Source organism: Stomoxys calcitrans, chromosome 2 (genome assembly GCF_963082655.1).
Source record: "Stomoxys calcitrans chromosome 2, idStoCalc2.1, whole genome shotgun sequence".
Taxonomy (NCBI): domain Eukaryota; kingdom Metazoa; phylum Arthropoda; class Insecta; order Diptera; family Muscidae; genus Stomoxys; species Stomoxys calcitrans.
Window position 1 is genome coordinate 12,438,970 of NC_081553.1, and position 25,764 is coordinate 12,464,733.

The window sequence follows — 25,764 nt, forward strand, 5'->3', positions numbered from 1 at the left end:
GCTCTTGTGTTGTAACATCTACTATAGCTCATTTAGGTATTTAAGCTTACCTATATTTTGTTAAAAAATTGAGTTAGAATTGTGTAACAACATTAAATTGAGCTGGATACCCCTTTCAATATGCAGAATCTATTTAAAACTAAAAAGAATATACAATATACCTAAGCATTACGTTAAATTAATTTATAAGTAAAGAAAAACTAGTTGAAACCGCGAATAACATTTCATATATCATGAATGAAAGGTATTGTCAGTGTAAAAAAACGCTTTATATTTGTCACAAATTCTTGCAAGAATTATCGCAAAAAACATGTACTTTTATCGTAAACAAAATCCAACGTTTTTTAAAAGAGAAGTTTACTTGGCGAAATTATCTTTTTTGTGAAACGAATTATTTTTTCGTGCGGATGAGAAACCCGGCCGTAATTGATGGCAAATGGGATTAAAACCACTCTGCTTCAATGTAGTATCTTTTGTTTGTTGATGGGCAGCATAATTAGCGTACCACCTGCAAAAGGGATCCAATAGGAATATTATGACTAGAGCTCAGGGACGGTTTTTGTAATCCTTTTTGGGGCTTTTGGATAATTGTGGGATTTTTAGATCATTCGAGAAAGAAGGGACTGAAGTTTGTTGGCTACGAGGATGACGTTTTCATCTTGGTATCTGGCCGATGTCTATGAGAGCATATAGTATTCTTCCAAGATTGGCCAATCCCCGAAAGATAAATTTGGTGCTATTCACCAGTATGAAGTAATTTGGTGTGTTCAGGGGACCTCCTCCTAGATGGGGTGGATCTATGGCTCTCACTACTGTTGGGCTTCTAACAAGCAATTGCAATGTAAAGACTTTGAAATTGAGCTGATTGACGGTTGTGCACCTATTGTGGCACTGCCGGAGTCGGTTCAAGATTATGGCTAAATTAACACCTTTTTTCCTCTCTAAATTATTTCCACGCGCATAGCCCTTTCACCATTTTTGACTGCCATAGGGGTTTACAACAACAAAAATCTACCCCTAACGAAATTACCATGAGTGACAAATGCCGTAAATTGAAATGTCAAAGTGGTTTTAGAGAAGAATAAGATCACTATTGTAAGAGGGCGAAACCTCTTCTTCTTCTTTCTTCTCTTGATGAGGTAGCCTGCGAACTCCACTAAAAACCAATTCCTCTTTCGAATTCCCCCTCAAGAACGAAACACGCTCCATACTCTCATAAATAAAATTCGAAAAACTTAATATCTCCCGCCTTTTTTTTGTCTCTTATTCAATATCAATGTAAGTATCCACTGCAGCCATTATGCGAGAAAGGGTGTATAAAATGAACCTAAGTTCACAAGTCGTCATAAAACTACTTGTTTTTTTTTTTTTTTTTGTCGGAACCTTAGTTCCTATTTTCGTCTTGCCAGAGAGCCATGCTCTAAGTTGAACCTAAGTTCAAAAGGCTTAATCAGCTATTATAATATTCAGATACACATTTTAATATCATACTCGTAACCTTATCCCAACTACCATTGATTTGAGACCCATATAGCAATGATCGGCTAATTTGCCAAAATTGAGGGATTTTTGGAGGTAGTGCGACTCTCCTTACTTTGACTTGTTTTTTATACCATATTCGTAATCTTAACCCCAATACCTTTCATTTGAGACCCATATTGACATTAACTCCAATATGTCTGCTTGGAGGAGTTTTGAGGTTGAAGCTGCCCCCTGGGTACTTGAACCAAAGTTTTAATTCGGATTCGCTGGCTTAAGCCTAGTATTTAGTTCAGTTTTTTGAGCGGAATGCCGTCAAGTTCCATATAAAAAAACGTCGGCGGAACGTTGGCTAAAAACAAGCTGAAAAGTAGTACTCTGCTTATAGTGAGGAAAATGGAAAAAAAGTTAAAGCAGCAATCTTTACCAATACTACCATCGCCATCATCATTTTTTTATGTTTTAATGGTTCGTTTTTCTTTATTTATTGGCTAAAAAATAAATTGAATAGAGAAAAAAAGCGCAGAAAAAAACCTGTTCAAAAAAGTAATTTTATTAAAATTCTTAGCATTTTTGCCACTTCAGAACGTTTAGTCAGTGTTGCGTTCTTCCTCTTTAAGTTTTGTCATTCAAATTAAATTATGACACCATATCTTTAAATAAACAGCAATAAGATTAGCCGCTTAAGGCGCTATTACACGGCATGTAGATGTCTTATGACATATCACTTTTTGTATTCACATGTAATTGAAAATGTTTGCAAATTGTCAATTTACATTCGATTCGTCATTTTTGCTATCACGCCTGCATATTATTTGCGTATGACATAACCTAAAAATTTAAGCAAAAGCTGGTTTTACATTTGAAAATTACATGTGCTATTTTGAAAGGTGATTTTCATATGTTAGTTTCGTTTATATCACGACATATGCTAAATTTGACATGTCATAAGACATCTACATGCCGTGTACAACTCAACATGTGCTAAATTTGACATGTCATAAGACATCTTCATGCCGTGTACTAGAGCCTTAGCTATATGGGAATTTTCCCCATACAAACTTAGCGAGAAAATCCCCTTAGGGTTGGTATTCTATTCTGCTTTCGGAATAGCCGCTGAAATTTTAAACACGTTTTTTTTATCAGCACTTATTGTTTTACCTATCTAGGCGTATTTAAAAAGGTGGTCTCACGCGAACAGCTGTTAACAGCCGGCCAGGTTTGACGGTATTAAGATGACAGATTTTTGTTTGCCTTCTCGTGTTTCTTATCTTCTTTCTCGCATATTCTCTGCTCATGTATGCACATGTATAGGCACACACACACACACACACACACACACACACACACAAATTTCTTTGTGTGTGTTGGCAAAACGTCGATCAGCTTGATGGCGCATTGCACCATATGATTTGTGGTCGTTGCACAAATGAGACCACCTTTAATCGTTTCGCCATGTTAGTAAATTAAGAAAAACGAACCCGCGAAATCAACAAAACAAACAAAAATTATGCCGACAATAGTTTCAAGTGTTGCCACTATAATAGTTTTTTTCCATTTTTCTCACTAGAAGCAGAGTAATACTTTTCCGCCTATTTTTAGCCCGTTTTTATATGGAGTTTGACAGCATTCCGCCTAAAAACTTGAACAGAATACTCAGCTTTAGTGGGTAAATAAAACATCCCTATCATTTTCATATTTTACTCTCTAATACCTAATAATAAAAAGTTTGGTTTTAAACCCCGTTTACACTACCCTTTAAATACGGATTTAATGGCTCGATCATCTGTTTTCCCCTTATAAAATCAGCTGGCGAGAGCCTTAAATCCGGTTTTAATGAGCAGTGTAAACGGGGTTTTTACTATTTTTTTTAAAACGCTCCATTTCGTGTTATTTTGCGTATTTTTCCCTATAAAGATCACTTTTGTAGCTACTGCAACCATAACTAAAAAAATAGTCGAAGAATCCGGCGGCAAAAATTGACTTGAAACTAATTCCATTTCGACTTTTTTCCATTTTTCGTTTTTTTTACTTTTTTTGGCTTTAAATCGATTATTCGACTTTTTTATTTAGTAAAAGTCGACTTCGACCTTTTTACATAAAAAGTCGATTAATCGATAGTCGACTTTCATACAATTGTCTATCGTGTTGCATCGTCTTCTTGCAAAGAAGTTGAATAAAAAAATAAAAAGTTTCATAAATAATTAATTCATTTATGGTTTTTGTCCATAAATATTCATATTTACATATAAGACTGTAAAAATAGTTGATAAACTAAAATCTCAATACTACTGCATTTGAAAATGTTGGCCGCTAAAGGAAAACAATTTTCCGGTAAGTGCATACTTTGTCAATATGCAAATAAGCACATCCATTAAGTCAGCAACATTAACCCCTACTTTTATCTAAAGGTCTTTCGAAGACATTCACAAAATGGGTCAACTTCAGTACAACAGCCAGGAACTATGATAAACCGAAAACAGCTGTGCTTATGTTAAACATGGGTGGACCGCAGACAACCGATCAAGTGCATGATTATTTGTTACGTATCATGACAGACCGTGATATGATACAATTGCCGGTACAAAGCAAATTGGGTCCATGGATAGCACAGCGACGTACGCCGGAAGTGCAAAAGAAATATAAAGAAATTGGCGGTGGTTCTCCCATACTGAAATGGACGGAATTGCAAGGCGAATTAATGTGTAAGGAGTTGGATCGTATATCACCAGAAACAGCGCCCCATAAGCATTATGTAGGATTTCGATACGTGAACCCGTTAACCGAAGACACATTGGCAAGAATTGAAAAGTAAATAGTGGTATGAGTAGATCTATTTGCATTACAGTGGGCCATTTAAATGGGCCTAGGAACACTCACCAAGAGGTTGAACTCGTAAAATGACAAACATCAGTTTTCAGTACAATATTTTTCAAAATTTCCCAATTTACTGTTAAAATCCAAAAGTTCGGTTTTTATGTTAGACTCATGATTATTACCTGGAAAATGTTCTTAAAATTCATTACGAATCCATTATGATTTAAAAACCCCCAAAATTTTACCCACGTTAATTTTTATTGATGCCGATTCATAGCAAAAACAAACTAAAAGATTCCAGGATTTTAGTTCACATTTGCGTAGCATATTCAGAGACTAAAAACTGGTCATCAAATAAAATTTTTTTTCGAGTGCAATGTAAATTTAGAAAGAATCATATATTATGTACCTATAACATAACAACTTAACATTATACTTCATTTGTTTCTGGTTAGAGATGGTCCTGAGCGTTTAGTACTGTTTTCTCAGTACCCACAATATAGCTGTGCTACATCTGGTTCCAGTTTTAATTCAATATATCAGCATTATAAAAAAAGGTATGCACAAATATTTTAAAAATCTAACATTTTACACGGATTTATGGATTTTATAGATCTCCTCCTTCGAACATCAAATGGAGTGTCATTGATAGATGGGGAAGTAATCCCCTGCTAATTAAAACTTTTGCTGAACGCATACGCGAAGAATTAGATAAATTCTGTGAAACAAAGCGGAATGAAGTTGTTATACTCTTCACTGCTCACTCCCTACCATTGAAAGCAGTAAATCGTGGCGATCCCTATCCCTCAGAAATTGGTGCTTCCGTGCAAATGGTTATGCAAGAGTTGGGATACTGTAATCCTTATAGTTTAGCTTGGCAGTCTAAGGTGGGACCCTTGCCTTGGCTAGCACCGGCTACCGATGATGCCATTAAGGTAACACAAATTATTGTGTTGTACTTAACAATATACTGCAATTCATTTTTGTTATATATTTAGGGATATGTGAAACAAGGACTGAAAAATTTCATTCTAGTGCCAATTGCATTTGTAAATGAACACATTGAAACTTTGCATGAATTGGATATTGAATACTGTGATGAGCTGGCCAAAGAGGTAAGAAGTGTTAAAATAACGTTAGCAAAATAAAAATTACTATTTTTTGTGCTGATTCGTGCGATAACAGTTTTGCTAATTAAGCATTCATAACATAAATAGTCTCAAAATGGACGAAAACAAATACCATACCACAGCCCAATAAATGAAAGTTTTATTCATACGCCATTTTCGAGTGTATATTATGGCACGCACGGGTTAACTGTAAGCACCGCACAGATTGGAAAAAATCAGCTGAGAGATATCGGGCGCATCCACAGGTTGCGGACAGTGGAATGCTCTGGCATATGTCAGCGGCATCAAATGAAGAGCATCATTGAGAGGCCGGGCGGCTCCGGCTCTTTTTTTTAAATAACACGTGCCTGTGATGTTCGCTATGACAAAGCGAAGTATTGGCGTCTTTAATTAACAAATGGCCACAACTTTCTCGCGGCAATCGGTCCTATGTACCGGAACGAGCTTGCCTACCAATGGAGCTTGTCGAGTATCACCACCTCCATATACGAATGTGGTTACGATGTTGTTTAGGGCGTTTGTAAGCAAAAATGAAAAATTTAAGGTTTTATTCTTTTTTTTTTAATTGGGTCCACACTAGAGTGCTTTGTTCGGCGTCTTATCTATTAAGTTGTTGTTGTTGTAGCCACATTCTCATGTGGAGGTGGCGAGCCTCGTCAAGCTCCTGAATGTTTGCAAGCTCGTTTTGGTCCAAAAGACCGATCACAGCGGAAACAGGGTGGCCATTGGTTATTTAAAGGCGCTTATAATTCACCTTGTCATATCGAGTATCATAAGCACTCTGTAGTTGTACAGGAGCCGATGCCGCCCGACCTCTCACTGAGACTCTCCGCTCGAAACCGGACGTCTCTGTTCCAGCCTGTGTGGTGCTCACACCTATATAATCGCAGACGTCTATACATTATGGTTTCCTTTGCTATTATTGCTATAGAATTTCTAAAGTCCCAAAAATTTTAATTAATATTTACCTCTTCCCTTGTAGGTTGGAGTTCAAGAAATTCGCCGTGCCGCCACACCAAACGACCATCCTCTATTTATAAAGGCTTTAAGTTCTATTGTAGCAGATCACTTGAAAGAAGGTCAAAATGTTAATCCTAAATTTTTGATGCGCTGTCCCATGTGTGTAAATTCTCGTTGCCGTGACAGCAAGAAATGGTATAAACATCTCTGTTCACGTTAACTTTCCAGCTTTACTCAATGATTTTTATATTTATTAAATTGTTATATACACTTAACTGCAATCGTCGTGGAGGGATTATTAAAAAAAAAAATAAACGCACTACATATTAAAAAAAAATGGTAAGCGGGATAATAAAATTATTCGGGGATGCCAACACTCGTTTGTTCTGAGGGATTAGTAACGTATTTATGTTTTGATGTTTACAAAGTCACCACTGCGTTGGTTAAAGCAACGTTTAGACATATTGGGTTGCCCAAAAAGTAATTGCGGATTTTTCATATAGTCGGCGTTGAAAATTTTTTTCACAGCTTGTGACTCTGTAATTGCATTCTTTCTTCTGTCAGTTATCAGCTGTTACTTTTAGCTTGCTTTAGAAAAAAAGTATATTTGATTAAAGTTCATTCAAGTTTTATTAAAAATGCATTTTCTTTCTTTTAAAAAATCCGCAATTCTTTTAAAAAATCCGCAATCGGGCAACCCAATATTTATTTACATACTTTGCGCGCGCATAAAAATGCATTTATACAAACAAATCTCACAAAAGCAACTACCTACAGGGTGGCTGATGAATATTGCTACAATGATGAATATTGCTACATTTTTTTTTCGGTGTATGGAATACATTTTTCTTTTATTCATGTTAAATTAAATTATTAAATTAATTATTAAATTATTATTAATTAAATTAATTAATTAATTAATTAAATTAATTATTAAATTATTATTATTAAATAGAAAAAAAGTTATTACATTTTTTTTTGGTAGCGGCTTTCATCAGCCACCCTGTATGACGATTAAACTCGAGCGACATTCTGTATTACCATACGTGAAGTGGTGTTTTTTGTTTGCTTTGGTGATATTTAACATTTACAGGTAGTGGCAGTTGCCCAACAACAAATATTGAATGTACTATCTGTCAAAATCAGTGATTAGTGCAAAAATACCAATAACAAATGTCAATAATAAAAATCAAATTGTCGTCACAAGACAAAATAAATTTTTACAATAAGCTTCCATAAAATTTTATTTGGAGTGTAAAAAAATTAAATTTGCAAAACATCTCCACTGATGTAAACGGTTGAGTTTGTTTCCCAAAACCAGTGAAGCGAAACAAGTCAGTATAGACATAGCATAAAGTGTGATTCTTTGCTTTGCTAACCCTCAAGGCAGATTTAACGTTTACGCGAACAGCTGTTAACAGCCGGTCAGGTTTGACGGTATTAAGATATCAGTTCTGGTTTGCATTCTATTTGTTGTCATTTTCTTTCTCGCATATTCTCTGCTCATGTACGCACACGCACGCAAATTTCTTTGTGTGTGTTGGCAAACCGTCGATCAGCTAGATGGCAAAATCGCGGATTGCACCATATGATTTGTGGCTGTTGTACAAATGAGACCACCTTTAATATTGGGTTGCCCAAAAAGTAATTGCGGATTTTTTTAAAAGAAAGTAAATGCATTTTTAATAAAACTTAGAATGAACTTTAATCAAATATACTTTTGTTACACTTTTTTTCTAAAGCAAGCTAAAAGTAACAGCTGATAACTGACAGAAGAAAGAATGCAATTACAGAGTCACAAGCTGTGAAAAAATTTGTCAACGCCGACTATATGAAAAATCCGCAATTACTTTTTGGGCAACACAATAATACACAGCAAATATAATATTCGAAATGAGACTTGACGATGAGATGGCTGATTGCACCATATGATTTCTGGTTGTTATACAAATGAGACCACTTGTTATTATTTCCCCATGCCGTGTCATCAATTTGTATTAATTGGTTGCGAAATATACCATATTCTATGGGACGACAAACAAAAATCTTGCATCTATACACAACAAAGGGGAATAAATTACATTCAGCATATATTTTGCAATAAAAACGTAAATAGCGCTATTTTTAAACGCCACAAGAAAATCTCTCTCCTAGACCGTCCAACGACATTCGCCGTTATTGTAGGGAAATTTGCAACTGTCAAACATGTAACGGCATTTTAAGCATTCATGCAAATAAAAGAATGCATTGGCAACCCTCACACATGGTTTTTGTTTTTCTGAAGTTGAAAAAGGGTCAGGGGGCTACTGGGCAACTTTATGCAAAATAAACAAAAACGTAAGCAGGCATTTACTACAATTTTATAAACCTCTTTGGGAAATTAATTTATTCAGGAGATGATGGAAATCAACAGGTAAGAGTACAATAATATCATTATATGGTAGAATGGTTGTCGGCGGTACGTTTAAAACAATTCTGCGGCATATGGTTTTATCTACTCTTCATATTTCAGTTTAATTCAAAATACTATAAAAAAGTTATCATTGATTGAATAAAAGTGTTTTTTTTTTACTGTACGTCGTTATAATAATAGTTTTTGGAAAAAATGTGAAATTTTGTATTTTCTTTTAAATGTAATTTGAACTTGAATCATGTGTTATGAAACCATCCATCGTCGAAAGAGTCATTCATTCGCATATTTTAGCTATGTATATTTTGGTGTGTGTGTGTGTGTGCGTTGTAACAGAGCTTTAATTACTAAAAACCTAAAAAAGGTTTTTTCTTATATTTCTTCTCATTGCAGTTGAGGTGACACAAGATCCGTTCCCCATCTCCAACGAACTAAGACTGACGCTACATTTTTTTGCCAATTGATGGTAAAATAAAAAATACGCTGAATTTGCTATTATTAATCTTATCTTAGTGCAGACAAACTTTAAACTCTTATAGCTGCTATTGGTGCTCAATTTACTCATGAATTCCACCGGTAAAGATAACTCCAACGAAGAGCGAGACACCGACACAACAATTTACAATATAAGCACCTCTCGAATAACATCGCTCACTCAAGACAATGGAATTGAATATGAAACTAACCAACAACCAGTTTACTCCATACCGTCGTCGTTGTTGACATCAACTGACAATAATTTTTTAACAGCCGCTGCCTTCACACCAAGACTCTATCGCGACGGGTATGTATAAAATTTGCAAATATTCAAAATTTTAAAATCAGTAACAAAAAGTAATTTGTTATAATATGGTTACGCATAGTGTATTTAAAATGTTCTCTTTACGATTCTGTGTTCAAGCTGGCCGGGCCGCATAATTGTTCTCCTGACGTAACAAACAAACGAAAGCATTCGTTTTTCCAAAATTGATTAAATTGATGGTCATTTAATAAATTGAGAACACCATCACTATTGGTGTAGATTATATGCCCATGTTGTTTTGCCTTCATGATGTATGAAAAAAAAAAATAAGAAAAACCTTGAGAGTCTATGATTATTTTGAAAAAACCGACGAAATGTTGAAGCAGTGAAATTGATCAATATAATGTACATGAGTTCTTATGAATGACGGTGATCGTAGAACATTTCTATTATAATGGTAAAGTGTTATTGTTGTTACATTTAAAACAAGTGCGGTTCGTGTCAAGCGTTTAGTATTTTAAGCTTAGATTGAATGGCGATATTTTCAAATGTTACAGCCTTTAGTGAGGGGCTGATCACCACTGAAAACTGTCTAATGGAATGCTCTATGCGGAGTAACTAAAGAAAACCAATGTACGGGAAAGGACCGATATACTGGAAGATTACATTCGTGCAGTTTGTAAATAGTTTTTTGACCGACTCAAAGCAACAGTCAGGCAAAAGATGGTCATATTACTCCACACATTTGTGTCATTTCAATCAATAAAAGATATTTTCACAAAAATTTTATCGTTACACCTGGTATCCTGAAAATAGGTAGATAGTTTAATTTACTAGCGAAGTTCTTCGGTCCAGTTTAGTTCTTTTCCTTCGCTCGTTTTGTAGCGTTTTAATCTCCGTTTAAAGCACTTTTTTTTAATGTATACAGCCTAGTGTTGGGTGTATTTGTAAGCACCACGAGAAACACACGAAACTGTTACTAAAATCACACTATAGACCCTATTCTGCCTTTTGAAGCTTTGTTTTCAAACCAATATGCTTCTTTTCTATTTAAACGAATAATCGAGTTAAGATCATACTGCGAATTTTTTTTCAATTAAGTTTACTGTCCAAGTAATTTTAAGAGTCGACAAATAATTTGTTCTATTTTCCTTGGGTCTTTCCTTACAGCTCGATCTTTTTTTTCTGTTGAATTGAAAGGAAATAACTGATTTTTCTTTTCTGTAGACTGCGGCTTGCTTTTTCTTTAGCCAGCCTACTGGCTTCGCTACTGTAGTCTGTCGCTACACTGGTTCCACCGTGGACATAAATGGTTTAAGTGGTTATAATTAGACGACCACTTTAACATAACCTATTGCTAATTTGACTTAAATCTGGCTATGCCGTATACGCTTATCATGTCCAATTTGCATCAGTACGTTATTGCTAGTAACAATTAGCACATCGATTCAAATAAACTTTCAAATGCAGACACTGCACATTAAATCTTGTTGTTGTGGCTATTAAAAATGATATAAACTTTTGTCAAATTTTCATACATCTTATCGCTATTGCCCAATTTTTTAATTCTAAAGTCAAATACATTTTTAATTTTAACATTGTTGCTTATCAAAATATGATTTCAAATGCTTCGCTTAAAATGAAACGACGTAATCTTTTATCAATCGGCGCATTAGTACTGTTTATGGCACTCGTAAAGCTAGCAAATGCAGAAAAATATTTTATTTCAGTTAAGATGTTTACTTAACAAAGGCGAAAATTGCAGCTTTTTTGCCAAAGTGGGACAGGTAATGGTTGGCGGTCCTTACCTAGCAAAGATCCAATATAAATCGACTGTTTGACTACCTGAAATATGCAACCTTTAGCTGAATTAACTGAAATTTGTCATTTAATATTCTGTTATTACTACCAACCTTCATGGTAACTGATTAACATCAGTCCATATTCTAAAAAAGCTTTAAAATAGATCGATATCCCCCTTAAAGCTCCAATTTTTAACTAAATTGGAAAAAATTAGCATTTGGACTTCTATTGCGAATGTGAAATGACTAATTCACTATGGAGGGTATATAAGATTCGACCCTGCCGAACTTAAAACTAAGTTCGAACAAAATATTTTTACTTCATCCAAATATGTAAAAGATAGCGGAGGTGTTTTTTTTCTAAAACAACAACAATGCGACATAAAAAGTGAATATAAATGTTATGGAATTTTGTTTCTAAATTTTATATGAACAAATATGCAGGTGCCAAATAAAAAAACATTCCGTATAGTTTTCTTTTGTTCATTGTATTATTTACGCTTCTTTTGTCTTTTTTAAACTTATTTGTTCAAATATGCTGTACATATGAAGAAGCCCAAAACTGGGGAGTTTGGTGCCAAAAATGACGTTGATAAAAATAAAATATAAGAATTTTTCGAGATTCCAGTTTTTTTTCGCGTAAATAAAGACCATTTGTAAGTGCGGAGGACATGTTGAGGATTTTGATGAAAACCCATTTTTCAATCTTGGAACAATGACATTGATCGAAGGTTTATAATTACGTAACTTATGATGAAGTAATCCTTGAGAAGCTTCAAACCATTTAAGTCACCCGGACCGGATGGAATATTTCCGGCGTTAATACAGAAAAAGGCAGACAATCTGGCGCCTCATCTAGGCAATATTTTCACAGTGTGCCTAGGACTTGCATATACTCCGAAAGCCTGGCAGGAGGCAAGGGTGGTGTTTATACCCAAGCCAGGCAAGGCAAGTTTTACGACACCAAAGGTCTACAGACCCTAAAACCTTGCGTCCTTTCTACTCAAATCCATGGAACGTATTGTGGACACCACGATAGAGCGTAGGACATCCAGCGAACTGCTCAAATACATACAGCATGCCTTTGTCAAGGGAAGGTCGGTGGAGACTGCCCTGTACGATGTTGTGTATAAATCCTTCGATGCCAAAACGTACACCCTGGCGGTATGCATTGAAAAATCGAGGGGGCTTTTAACAATGTGCGAACCGACACACTGATCCAATCCTTAGACCAGTACCGGGTAAACCCAGTCCTTAGAGACTGGATAAACCATATGCTAAGGAACAGGTGGATAAATTGTGTGTCCCATGGCTATTTTTCGATATCTGACAAGGTCAAATACTTAGGTGTGATCTTGGACAGGAAACTGAATTGGAATCGTTACATTCAGAAGCGTACTGAGAAGGCACTATTTAGACGGGCCGTAGGCTCGAAATGGGGCCTGAATCCGAGGATAGTCCACTGGCTTCACAGTAGCTTGATTAGACCAATATTTACTTACGCCTCAGTAGTTTGGTGGACTGTTATGAAGAAAAAGTTCAACATAAGGACCATACAACACGTTAAGAAACATGTTGCCTTGGCATAGTTGGAGCGATGAGGACCACGCCCACTAGGGCACTGGAGACTATACTAGATATCCGAGGCGATGGGAGAATGGATTGAGGATCGGAGCAGCTCATACCATCACGGTATAATCGAGGCGACGATAGGAAACCTGGAAGGAAGGGAAGATGTTTCCGATCTGATACAGTCTTGGATTGATCGGCACAGTCTTGGATTGACGGAAGTGGGCCGGGGGGTTTACATTGAAAATTGCCATAAGGGCAATAACAACCGGACGGTAAGGTAACGAACAGTCTTGCAGTGTAAGAAAGAGATTTGATTGATCGCTTTCCGTAGCAGTATTTAGTGTAACCCGGTACTCAATGGAGATTTTTGTCCCGATGCATCCAACTAACTTAACCCATCCGCGTTTGTTAAAGGTCCTGAGAGATATTGTTACTCCCCGCCCAGAGATCACTTTTCGAGAAGACGACATACAGACCCTCAACAAGGAAAATCCCCGGTCTATGCTTTAGCTCTTTAACTCGGAGTTGGGTCAGGTTTAGAGCACATTCTGTCCCCTCCCGTGCTTTTCCTCTACGTGCATATTACTTATTCCCTTTTGTTTACTGGAAAATAACATAAAAGAAGGAAAAGTTACTTGCCGAAAAAAAAAATGAATAGGCCAAACAATCACGGTACCAGCCATTATAGGTGAACTCATTTTGAAGATGTGATGTTTTTGAAAACTTCTATAAGGAGGAGGGTGCAAGCTCAGCAACAAAATATTCAGTGATTAGTGCAACTCTGATTTTGAGTATGTTACTAGTTCGCGCCATTTTTCGAGGATGGCAAAATCCACATCGTTTGGTTTCCGGGCCATAACGAAGTAAGGGAAATGAAAGGGCAGACGATTTGGCGGTGAAGGCCAGAGGACTGCCGTCAATAAACTTGGTTAACTCGTAGCCTTTTGGGTCGACGAAGTCCGAATTAAGGGAGTGGACGTCGAATGCGCAAGCAACCTTGTTGAACAGCGAAACGGTCGGTAGGACGGCGAAAATCCTCTGTATCATAACGTCGTTGGTATTATAACGGGACACATAGGACTACGAGCTCACTTATGTAAAATCGGTGCGGCAAGTGATAGCATGTGTAGGGCATGCGGGGAAGATGATAAGACGGCTTTCGTGTCTAACAGATACCGGCACTGAGGTGGAGACACAATACCAGACATGAACCAACTTAACAGGGTGGTATTGAAAACAATTAGGGATTTTGTAAGTATCACGGAATTCCTGACTTAAAATTTCCTTTTTAGAGGTTCCTTATTGATACAGACAAAGAAACTGTTATTCTTTTCGGCAAACAGTTTAACTTTCGATAATTTTAGGTTTGAAAACACGAGAGTCTTAGTTGGGAGCTGCATATGGAGTAGCTGCAACTGCAGTCGAGGGAAGAGTCTCAAATACTGAGTGCCTATAATGCTCGACACGACAAGGCGAGATATTGGCACCTTTAATAACCTTCAAATACGGTGACTACCGTAGCGCAGAGGTAAGCATGTCTGCCTATGACGTTGAACGCCTGGGTTCGAATCCTGGCGAGAACATCAGAAAAACATTTGTGAGGTACTATGCCATGTAAAAACTTCTCCCCAAGGAGGTGTCGCAATGCGGCACGCCGTTCGAACTCGGCCATAAAAATAAGGCCCTTGAACTTGAATCTTGAATCGGACAGCACTCAATGATGTTTGCCCCTGTTCCTTAATGGAATGTTCATGGGCAAATTTGCACTTGCAAATCCCCAAAAATCATCTTGTTCTCGCGGTGATCAGTCGTATAGACCGGAACGAACTTGTTCGCCCAGAAGAACTTGATGAGGATCTCCACCTTCACATACAAATGTGGATACAACAACAAGAAACAAGTCTTTAGAAAAAAAAACCTGACGGGCATACAAAAGTGTAAAAGTCGTGTTGGAAATTGTAGTAGAAGACACAAGGCCGAAGCCCAAGGAGGAATTTACTCTCTTCGACGTTGGAGTCATTGATTTAGTCTCGGCCGCCTAAGTAGATAATAAGATTTTAAGCTGAATTGTTAAATCCGATTCTCAGTTTTAATAAAAAATGGATTTATCGTACAATTTTTTAGTGATTTGAATAGGCGGTTTTACTGCCTGACACTAGCAACCGAGTTGATTTCTTGAGTCAAGCAATAAATGTACTATGAAAAAAAACTTTCAAACGTTATTTGAATTGCATTTATAAGCGAAATAAAATGAAAATATGGTTTCTAATAACTATTGAAAAGTTAGAGCCTATTCTGCAATAAACAATATCATTCTTTGTCCCCAATTAAAAGGGTTAGGAAAATAGATAAACACTATCATGCCATGGGTACATTAAGTCATTAAACTACAATACAACTACCCACCTATTGAGACACAATGTATGTTTGGAGAGCCTTATCTCAATGTTGTAATTTTCTATCGTCAAGAGTCAGCGGCAGGGGTATGCATGGCATGCACAGCATCGTCATTGTTAATCTCTTGCTAGCAATAGTAGTTTATTTGTTCGCAGCCATCTTTCGCTTGTTACAACAGCCAAGATGTTAATCACAATGCGAAAGTTATATTTAAGATATCAGTATGCATTAAACGTTAAAGATACATCAATTTTTGGCTAAATAATTTGAATTTGTTTTGCTTGTTTTAGGTCAATTGAACCGTCAGAGGTGAGTTCTCTCCTGCATCGAGAGAAGCCCAACATGACCGTCAATATGGGATTTAAAATTCTGGAGAATCGTAGTATTATTGTGGACATTCTTGCCATTCTTTTCGGCATTGGCACCTGGGTTGGCATTAATGGCACATTTATACAATTGCCATTGTTGGTAGAGGTGGCCCCCGAGGGCTGGAGCTTGCCTTCATATCTCAGTGTGATGGTGCAAATTGGCAATTTGGGACCCCTTACATACACACTCATACAAAAGTTTTGCAAAAAAAATGATGCCCCCATGATCTATATACTGCTGGCCACTGGGACACTGTCGGCCATATTAACAGCATTTTTCTATGACAAAACCGCAAAGATATTTGGTGAACAGCACAGCGTAGCCCTGTTTGCATTGACAATTTCTACAGCGTTCACTGCATGCACGAGTTCAGTGCTTTTTATGCCCTACATGGGACGATTCAAGGAAATCTATTTGGTAACCTATTTCATGGGAGAAGGTCTAAGTGGACTGCTGCCCAGTGTAGTGGCCTTAATTCAGGGCATTGGCGGCACTGCAGAATGCATTTTGGTCAACGTCACCGAGACGGGAGAGAACGTTTATGAGAAATACGTGCCGCCTCCTCGCTTTGGTACAAAAGATTTTTTTATATTTGTATTCGTAGTAATGCTAATGAGCTGTCTGGGCTTTACTTTGCTGGACCGGTTGAAGTTGGCCAAAAAACAATACGCTGCCGTCAAAGTGGGCCAAGGCAATGATTATCAATATGAGAGGGACGAGACGCCCACGAAGTCTACATCTCCCGAGGTCATTGAAAATAAGTCAGTGGATACGAATAGTAATGAAAACAAAACTTCAGATCTTGCACCAGTTATATCCTCACAAGTTTATGTGTCCCTACTAATGCTGATTGCGGTGGTGTGCTTCTTCGCCAATGGTATTTTCAATAGCATACAATCCTATTCCTGCCTGCCATACGGTGGTCAGGCGTATCATCTGTCGGCCACCTTAAGTGTGATTGCAAATCCAGTGGCTTGCTTTTTGGCCATATTTTTGCCCCATACATCGGTGCGCAGTATTCTAACATTGACCAGTTTGGCAGGCATATTAGCGGTATATGTCTTTGTCACAGCTGCCATGAGCCCTTTTCCCCCATTGCATGGTACCACAATTGGATCTGTTTTAGTGGTATGTACAGAGAGAAGCCTAGAGTATAAAAAAGAGTTTCCCAATTTTCTACATATTTGCAGATAATAACATGGACTTTGCTGGTTGGTTTGGTTAGCTACATAAAATTGAGCATATCCACAGTCATGCGTTCTCAAGGCGGTAAATCTTTAGTTTGGACTGGTGGTTTATCCCAACTAGGCTCACTGATTGGCTCTGTGCTTATATTCCTGCTGATCAACTATACAAACAGTTTTACTGCTGCCTATGATGATTGCTGAAATAGGTTGTTGCTCGTCTATTTATTGTATTTGGTTATAGGAAATGTAAATATTTTTTTAACTGCAAACGGATATTTAAATAGTTTTGTACCACATTCAAATTTACAGAATATGGTTGGGCTGTACTTTTAACAGTTTTTTACAAATCCTAGGGCTGTATAAAGCGGGTACTTGAACGCCCTATTCAAAACACTACAAATCCGAGAGAGGCTCAAGCATTTTTTAATCTTGCAGCTGAAGTGTTGTTATAGTAAGAACATATATTTGTAGTTCCTAGCCTGAACTGTATATGCAATGTCATCCATAATAGAATGCGACTTTATATAGTTCATTTCGCAATAACCAATAATGTTCATGGTAATATTTTGTAAATTTCCTTTTTGTCATCTCCAAAGATTTGAGCAAATCCAATTTGTTCACTATCAAAGGTTAAACCAAGCAGGTCCAAGTTATTCCTCAAGTTATTTTTAATTTTATATATTTTCGGAAATCCCAAAGTACAAATCTTGTCATGAGTTTTCTTCAATTTAAATTCGTTTACATGTTGTTTGTTTTTTCTTGTTCTAATTTGCAAATTTTTAATTATGTGATATCCTTAAAAATAAAAATATTCCTATATAAATTATTAAAAGCAAATAAGAATATGTTAAAATAAAGAATTACTCATGTATATCATATATAATTTAAAAAAAATTACAGTTTTTGATATATCATTATGCTTAGCAATGCAGAAAGCAAATGTTTAGAAGAGGGAAATCAAAATAGAGAATATTTGGACCATACTTACTATGGGCAATAGAAAAATGTTAATGAATTGCGGCTGCCGAATTTAAGATATATAAATAAAAATTAAGCCATCTGGCGTATTCGCAGATCTGATTGAAGGCCACGCCTTCAGATGTTTGGTTCACAATGTGTAGAGCAACCTAAATCTCCAATTGAAGTGGCCAGATTGCTGCAGCTAGATCGAAGGGGGTCATATAGGCTAATGTCTCTCCTATGTCAGGTTGCAAAGGCACTTGTTACTGAGTATCGGATCGCCACGAGATTTTCAAATGGTAGTACCCATACTAGAAAATGCAAATCGGTACACGGGTATCAAAATTCCTGCCCATGAAACTAATGCCAGAACAAGGAGTGCTGAAGTGGTACTGAAGCCAAGAATGCGGAGCAACCCTACAGCCAAAATTGCGCAGAAAGAAGCAAGAAATGAAAAGACGTGAGTGTGAAAGAATAGAATTGTTCAGGAGTTTGAATGAAGCTCGGAATTTCTATCAAAGAATTAAACATCACCAACTGATGGCTTTAGTACAGTCATATCCTCCAGTAGAGCTTAAGAAGGAAATCTAGTAACAGAGATGGAAAGTGCGCTTAGGATATGGAAAGAACAATTTGCCAAGCTGCTGGTTTCACAAAGTGGTGGCGGCGTGGATACCACGGAACCTATGCCTGATGTTGGTGTCGAATGTAAACAAACTGACGTTTCAGAATGAAGTATACGCAACAGTAGCTCGGCTGAAGGCAAGACAGCAAAAAAACATGAGCCCATGGATTGCCGGTTGAATTTTTTTGGCCAAAGGCGACACACCAATTTAAAACAAAATATACTGGAAACTCAACATATTCACCCTTATTCCCGTTGTCGAAGGCGAAAATCGACAGCAGTTGTAGTCGAAGGCGAATACCACATTTCGTTGTATTCTGTAACTTATTCGCCTTCGACAGTTTGATAATAGAAAAATATTGTGGTAAATAAAAAAAAATAATATAAAAGTAGGTTTCATACTCTTTCGATAAACAGGCCCGATGTAGTTTAGAATGCATTAAACTTATATATCGATCGCTTCAGTCGAATTTGACAGTCGAATTCGACTTACCTTTTACCGAATTTTCGTCTTCGACAACCATAATACCACTTTGTAAAAATTGCGACTTTCGACTACGCCATCGCCATCCGGAATAAGGGGGATTATGTATGAATGTTCCAATCACAGGGTCTCATTACCCTCACAGAGAAGGTATTTTCGAGCGTATTGTGTGGGAAACTAAAATTTTAAGTCATTATGGTCAACATGATCGTGCAACATTAGATGTGATCTAACACAAATGTGTAGTTCTATTGTAATTTTATAAATGGGGCGTGCGGCTGAAGATTACGAATTTATTTTTTATTTATTTATTTATTCATTCATTGCAATACTAAGCCAATTAGGCCAAAATACTTGTATTACAAACATAACTTATACACCTAAGTAGCAATAAGCGTATAAAACTATTCTTAATCTATATCTTTTATCAGATTACAAATCGTATTCCTATGGGCTCCCCAGCCAAAAATTATTAGTAGAATACAAAAAATATACCAAAAAAGTCCTATATTGAAAGCAACAACGTCAAAAGTAGGAAGTATTTAGCATTATATATAAAAATTAACAGTTAACATATCTAGAAGCAGTAGCACAGTCGTACATTTAAAAAGTAAGCGCAATTAAAGTGTGCAGAAATATCTGATACTTCAGAGTTGCAAGTAGTTGACAATTTTTAAACGAAAAGCATTATTTGAGTGGGAGAAAACCCTCAAATCCACTGGTAAAAAGTTCCAAAATCGGGCAATCCGCACAACAAAAGACTTCTCATACAAAGAGCACGATATCCTAGGTATCATAATCTGGGTATTTCGAACCGAATGAGAGAAGGTAAATGAATCACGCAAAGAAAAAGGCACACCACTTCTAATAATCTTGTAAAACAAGAGTACGTTACTACGATCGATGTAACTTTCAAAAGAAACACCCAGAAAATGTTTAACGAATTCTCCTATGTGTGCACGCCTACGAACATTGAAAACAAACCGAACTATAGCATTCATAATACGCTTCAACTTCTGGATATTGCCCATCATAGTACCCGATACAACCTCCAGACCATATCTAATAGAAGGTACAAGTAAAGCATGAGCCAGTCGTCTTTTAACCCAAAGGGGCAAATAAATATTGGTAGAATATATTCTACGCAAGCTATAATATACCTTACTATGAATAAAGTCGACATGAGCTCCAAAATTCAGGTTCCTATCTAGCAACACTCCAAGGCACTTAAGCTCATTGACAAAATTAACTCTATTATCCCCCAAAAACAGGGGTAAATCAAAAGCCCGGTTTCCAAAAATCAAAGCTTTAGACTTAAGGGGGTTGACCCTTAAAGCATTCGTACTTGTCCATTGAATAACTTGACTCAAACAGCGGTTTATTCCAACCTGGAAATCATTAAGAAAATCACGATGACCACTGAAAAGAAGCATAACATCATCCGCATACAAGAAAATAGAACAAATGGAAACATCTAAGCAGTCCGGTAGATCATTTACATAAAAAAGAAAAAGCAAAGGGCCCAAGACTGAGCCTTGGGGAACACCAGAGGTAAGAGGAAGTGTAGAAGATACATTGCCGCTCATGTCCACAAATTGAGACCTTCCATATAAGTAGGAAAGGACAAGCCTGCAAGCAGGTCTAGAAAAATTAAATTTAACACAAAGCTTCTCTAATAAAATTTTAAAACAAATGGAATTAAACGCCTTAGTCAAGTCAAGGGAAACCAACACACTATCTCTGCCCAAATTGCTATTCGCTCTAATAGAATCTGTTAGCTGGAGAAGTAAAGTCGTAGTGCTATGACCTTTACGAAATCCATGCTGATTGTAGAAAATGCGATTAGAAAATTGTGCAAGAATCTGATCCTTCATAATGTGCTCACAAACCTTTGACAAAATGGGTAAAATTGAAATGGGTCTTAGATCATCCGGGCCATTGACAGGAACAGTTTTAGGAATAGGAACTACTCGAGCCGTTTTCCAAGCAGTTGGAAAAACAGAAGATGTTAAAATGGAATTAACTAAATCCAAAATGACCTCAGACACATAAGGAAAAACAACATTCAAAAATAGAACAGATAGCCCATCAACACCAACTGATTTTGACTTTATTTTTGAAATGGCATTGGCAATGTCATTGATGTTGACACAATCGAAAGAAAACCCACTTTCATTGAAGGAAAATGCTTCTAGATCAATAATAGAGCTCGCATCAGAAGACACGCCATCAACAAAAAAGGTATTAACGTCATTAACATCATTATTAAACACAACTGCATCATCACCTATGCAGCCAGATGCGCGAAGAACTTTCCACAAACCATCTGCACGCAGTCCCTTGAACCGTTCTAAATAGTATCTTCGTCTCTCCTTACGTATAAGAGATTTTGTCTTATTTCGATATTTGCAAAAAGTTCTCCATTTTTCAGGAGATCTATTCACTTGATAATCTGCGTAAGCCAAGTCTCTTAATGATTTGGTGAAAACAATATTCCTGGAGTTCATCCACTCATTACCAACAGATATCACATTTTTCCTGACAACAGGAACAAATGAATAGAGATCCTCAAAAAGAGAAGAGATAAGAAAACACTTAGTATCGACATCCAGTGCACTAAAAATATCCGAGAAATCAAAATCTATCAAATAACTAAGCATGCCAGACATATCGATGTTCTTGTAATCATGGTATTCTACAAAAGACTCCGTTCTACTCAAGTGAAAGTCAAAAACCCCAAATAACAGCACATGACGAGAGATTGCAGGGCACTGAACCTGGCCAGATGTGAACTTACTTAAATTAGAACTCAAAAGCATAAAATCAATCAGACTCGTTGTACCGTGCACTACATCGTAATGAGTTGGCTTAGCATTGTGCAAAACAGTCAAGCACAATCTACGACACGTTGAATGGACTAAAGAAGAAGCTGAAATATTAAATAAGTTGCAATTAAAATCTCCGACAACGATAATATTCGAAAATTTAAGAAAAAGGTCACGGTGAATTTCTTCAAACGTGGAAATATCGCCGGGAGGAGGTAAGTATACAACGCCAAATAATATTTTCAACGAACCAGAGTATAACTCAAGAAACAGAGATTCACACTTCCCCAAAATCGAACTACTAAAAACAAGTTTATGACGAAGTGATGAAGAGATGTAAATACCAACACCACCATTTAGACAAATAAATAAATTAACTAAAGGCCAAATATTCACAGTGCGTCTAATATGTTACTGGAAAGAGAGAAGAGAAACAGGACACTTACCTCTTTTCGTCAACCACAAATCCACGTTCCACAGGGCTATACATTCAAATATATTTCAAGCCGTATGTTAGTTTTGTATCCCTAAAAAAAAAGAAACAACAACACGGTATAGCTGTGAGCACCACACGGGCTGGAACATTGATATATGTGGTGTTCATTGTTGTCACGAGACGCTTAGCTGCGAGCTACTGGGCTCGTCCACAGGCACCGGATTTTACACAAATACTTACCTATGATGCTAGATAGACAAGGCGGGTTATGGGCGCCTTTAAACCAATGGTCACCCTGTTCCCGCGGCGATCGGTCTTTTGTTACTTTGTTTGTTTGGTTACTCATCTATAGGACCTTGACGAGGATCGCCACCTCCACATGTGGAAAATGTGGCTGCAATAACGGCTTGTCGCATGACTTTATCTTAACTACACCGATTGCAGATTGGTATCGGTTTGCCAATGCGATGGTCGTTTTACTCTGTTGATTAATGTGGTATTAAAATGATCTAAATCTATTATGTCTACTCAATCCGAATGCAGCCGGTCGTACGTGCCGGATTGACCCCATGAAGTCCTTCATCGGCAAGAGCTGCCACCTCGATGTACAACACACTGCTACAATAACATCAGTTCTTACCACCTGAACTAATCATCTGAACTTTATGAACCTAATGTATATTTTTTATAAAACCTAATGTATATTTTTTAAGAACTTAACGTATATATTTTATGAACCAAAGGTTTCTTCACGAAATTTGAATCATTAATTAAAATTGCTTTTCTTTCGTTGCTGTTATGTATTTTATAATTTAATTTGCTTTATGATGTCTCTCTAAAAATTGTATCCGTGCTATTTTCCTATATGGTTTATGACATGCTCTCAACTTAGGGCTTCATAATGGGTCTCAACATGTTGCATGTTCTGATTAATAACAAAAGTCTCTTCTTCATTAGCCAGAACTACCGTTGACTGTTGATGAACATCATTTTCCGTTAATGCACGCAACTCCAATTCGCAAATTAATTGTGAGACTCGCATTTTTGCCTCCGCTATTAATTTGGGAGATAGAGCTTTTACACTGGAGCTGACACTTTCAAAGAATAGATCTACGTGATTCTTTTCTCTGGGTGGTGAGGAAAGAGGTAAACTGCCACCCATTAGTTCTTTAAATGAGTCCATCAGATCACTTTTGTCTTTTTGTATTTGCAACAAGAGTTTCATGCCTTCTTTGCGTTCCGTGGCGTCTTCGATTTCTTCGGATGTCTCCTCATTTTTGACGACTTTGCGCGGGCGAGCTGTATTGTTTTTGGTTATAGGCCTTGTGGTAATAATTTGCTGAACAATATCCGCTGGCATCATATCTGTGTTGTCCATTGTATTATCCTCTTGGGTAAATTGATCTTCGGATGTTGGTTCATCGGTTTGTTGTTCATACGTGAACTCAATTTCTGGATCAGGTCTAAAGAGACAGATTTACTTTCAGATGTCTATGTATATAAAACAAAAGTTGAAAACCAACTTACTCGTCAATAAATTCATCCATGCACTCATCCTGAGCTACAACTGTGGGATCTCTTTTGCGTTGTTTGTAATATTTACTGCGCTCTCTTCTAATGCTAAGATTTTGTCTTGCACCTCCCTCGCCCTTGCTTATAAGGATCTCCAAATTTCTAGCGTGTTTAGTTGTTCTTTCATGTCTTTGCAAATGACAGCGGTTGCAATCCAGTCGACACACGCAAGCCCTACAAAAGGGTTTATTGGGATCATCTTCGCAGCGTGCAAGCCATGGATAAAATATTTTTAGCCATTTTTCGCAAAATTTCTGTGAGTATTTCGGTTTGTTGTTTGAGTTGTTGGGATGGTCTTTAACGGTCGTTTCCGATTTCACTTTAGATACCTTCCTATTTTGTGTGTGCCCAAAAAAGTAGTTTCAGGAAGGCAATGAAAATAGTAGGGAGTAATACAAGGCTGTGTTTTCAAATGATCATAAATGTGCTTTGGCCGTTTTCTCACTTACCAATCAGGATCGTTAGGATCATCTGCATAATTCATGCTGTCTAATTTTTAACTTTTACACTTATTTTTTACTTTTTAATAAATACTTAATTCAATAAAAATTGTTGAGGTCAAATCAAAAAGCTAACGCTGTCACACAGCAGCACCACCTTTCTTAAAAGTGGCATGTATGTTGCGTGTCAATGAAATAAAGTGTATTAGTGCAATACGTATTGCAAAACTCCTTTAAAGACGGTGTGAAGCAGCGATGGCCACAGTAACACATTTGCACATTAAAGCTGAATATTCTGTTCAGCTTTTCAGGCGGAATGCTTTCAAACTCCATATAAAAAGAGTCGACGAAACGTTGGCTAAAAATAGGCGGAAAAGTAGTACTCTGCTTATAGAGAGAAATATGGCAGAAAACCACTGTAGTGGCAACACTTAAAACTATTGCCGGCATCAATTTGTTTTGTTTTATTGGTTTCAGTGGATCGTTTTTCTTTATTTATGGAGAAAAAGTGTATAAAATAAAGAAAACAATAAGTGCAGATAAAGAAACGTGTTTTGTTATGGAAACAAAAACTTTTGATTGCCGTCAAATTTAGCTCGTGAAACAATTGAACATTTTTTTGGCTATTCCGAAAGCAGAAAAGAATACCAAATCTAAGGACAGAATGTACCTCAAGTGAAATTTCGTTGCCATCAAAAATACATTGACATATCCTAGGAGAATTTTCGGTTTGTTTTGTGTTACAAGTTGAAATTTAACGCATTGAATATTTTTTTTTGTTTCATTCCCAGAAAATTATTGCTTTGATAATGTTTTCACCACGTAAAGTGTTGTACGCACCTCAAACGAAATATTCGATTGTAGCCAAGGCATTTACGTACGACTCTAATGGAAAACAATTGTGAATTGTGTGCCCGATTTTTAATAATTTTTGGCTAAAAAATAACATATTTACTGAAATTAAAAGTTTTTATTTGCAAATATCTTTATGTCATGTTGCACAGACCTATCAAAACATAAATTTTCATTCGTAATTGCGAGAAAGAATTCTGCAATGCCTATTATGTCACCCTGTTGTGCAAAGAAAATTTCCCTTGAGCTGCGTACCCACAAGCGAATTTTCGGTAACGGTAACGAAAATTTCACTCAGGATATGTGACTTCATTCACAGCGAAAATGCCTATTAAAATAATTGCGAAATTCGACGGACTCTTTTTCTTTGTCAGAACGCAAACAAAAGTCAAGCAACAACACACAAAAAGACAACAACATGGAAGCAGTTGTTGATTCGGCCCATTTCGTGAGCATTTAATTACATTTGCAATTAAAATTGTGCGAAATTTATCCAGATGCAGCGACATGTCGCTACTATTTTGCTCATAGAACTCAGAACCACTTGTACGGTATGTGTTCGCATTATCTTCGTCACCATTTTTTTATAGTGCGTTTTGACAGTTGTTCTGTCGAAGTTAGTATTGAAAAGTCGAAGTCAGTACTAGGCTTAAGAAACAAAGCCTACTATTTTGCTCCTAGAACTCAGTACCACTCAGTATTGAC

The 25,764-nt window shown here is 36.8% G+C and overlaps 3 protein-coding genes and 1 long non-coding RNA gene across 13 annotated transcripts; 3 read left to right on the forward strand and 1 right to left on the reverse strand.

Moving 5' to 3' along the window:
• Positions 1-3,612: 3,612 nt before the first annotated feature.
• On the forward strand, positions 3,613-6,717 carry LOC106080625 (ferrochelatase, mitochondrial). Its single transcript, XM_013242039.2, has 6 exons — positions 3,613-3,813; positions 3,891-4,290; positions 4,752-4,853; positions 4,910-5,231; positions 5,295-5,411; positions 6,409-6,717. The coding sequence occupies exons 1-6, from the start codon at positions 3,783-3,785 to the stop codon at positions 6,604-6,606; spliced, it is 1,170 nt and encodes a 389-aa protein (XP_013097493.2). The 5' UTR covers positions 3,613-3,782; the 3' UTR covers positions 6,607-6,717.
• Positions 6,718-8,642: 1,925 nt separating this feature from the next.
• LOC106080636 (solute carrier family 52, riboflavin transporter, member 3-A) lies at positions 8,643-17,668 on the forward strand. 10 transcript variants are annotated; one of them, XM_013242055.2, is made up of 5 exons: positions 8,643-8,723; positions 9,190-9,262; positions 9,336-9,580; positions 15,600-16,806; positions 16,869-17,666. In XM_013242055.2, the coding sequence occupies exons 2-5, from the start codon at positions 9,260-9,262 to the stop codon at positions 17,064-17,066; spliced, it is 1,653 nt and encodes a 550-aa protein (XP_013097509.1). In that variant the 5' UTR covers positions 8,643-8,723; positions 9,190-9,259; the 3' UTR covers positions 17,067-17,666. The 10 variants fall into 10 exon arrangements, with proteins under 10 accessions (XP_013097509.1, XP_013097506.1, XP_013097513.1 ...); XM_013242052.2 differs by having other exon boundaries at positions 8,661-8,799; positions 9,161-9,262; XM_013242059.2 differs by having other exon boundaries at positions 8,661-8,799; positions 9,310-9,580.
• Positions 17,669-22,890: 5,222 nt separating this feature from the next.
• Positions 22,891-24,367, reverse strand: LOC106080590 (protein suppressor of variegation 3-7). Its single transcript, XM_013242007.2, has 3 exons — positions 24,217-24,367; positions 23,723-24,100; positions 22,891-23,658 (listed from the first exon to the last, which is right to left on the reverse strand). The coding sequence occupies exons 1-3, from the start codon at positions 24,249-24,251 to the stop codon at positions 23,079-23,081; spliced, it is 993 nt and encodes a 330-aa protein (XP_013097461.1). The 5' UTR covers positions 24,252-24,367; the 3' UTR covers positions 22,891-23,078.
• A 329-nt stretch (positions 24,368-24,696) lies between these two features.
• Positions 24,697-25,180, forward strand: LOC131995063 (uncharacterized). The gene is made up of 2 exons (XR_009397114.1): positions 24,697-24,935; positions 24,999-25,180. It is a non-coding gene; the product is annotated as an uncharacterized LOC131995063 (long non-coding RNA).
• The last annotated feature ends 584 nt before the right edge of the window (positions 25,181-25,764 follow it).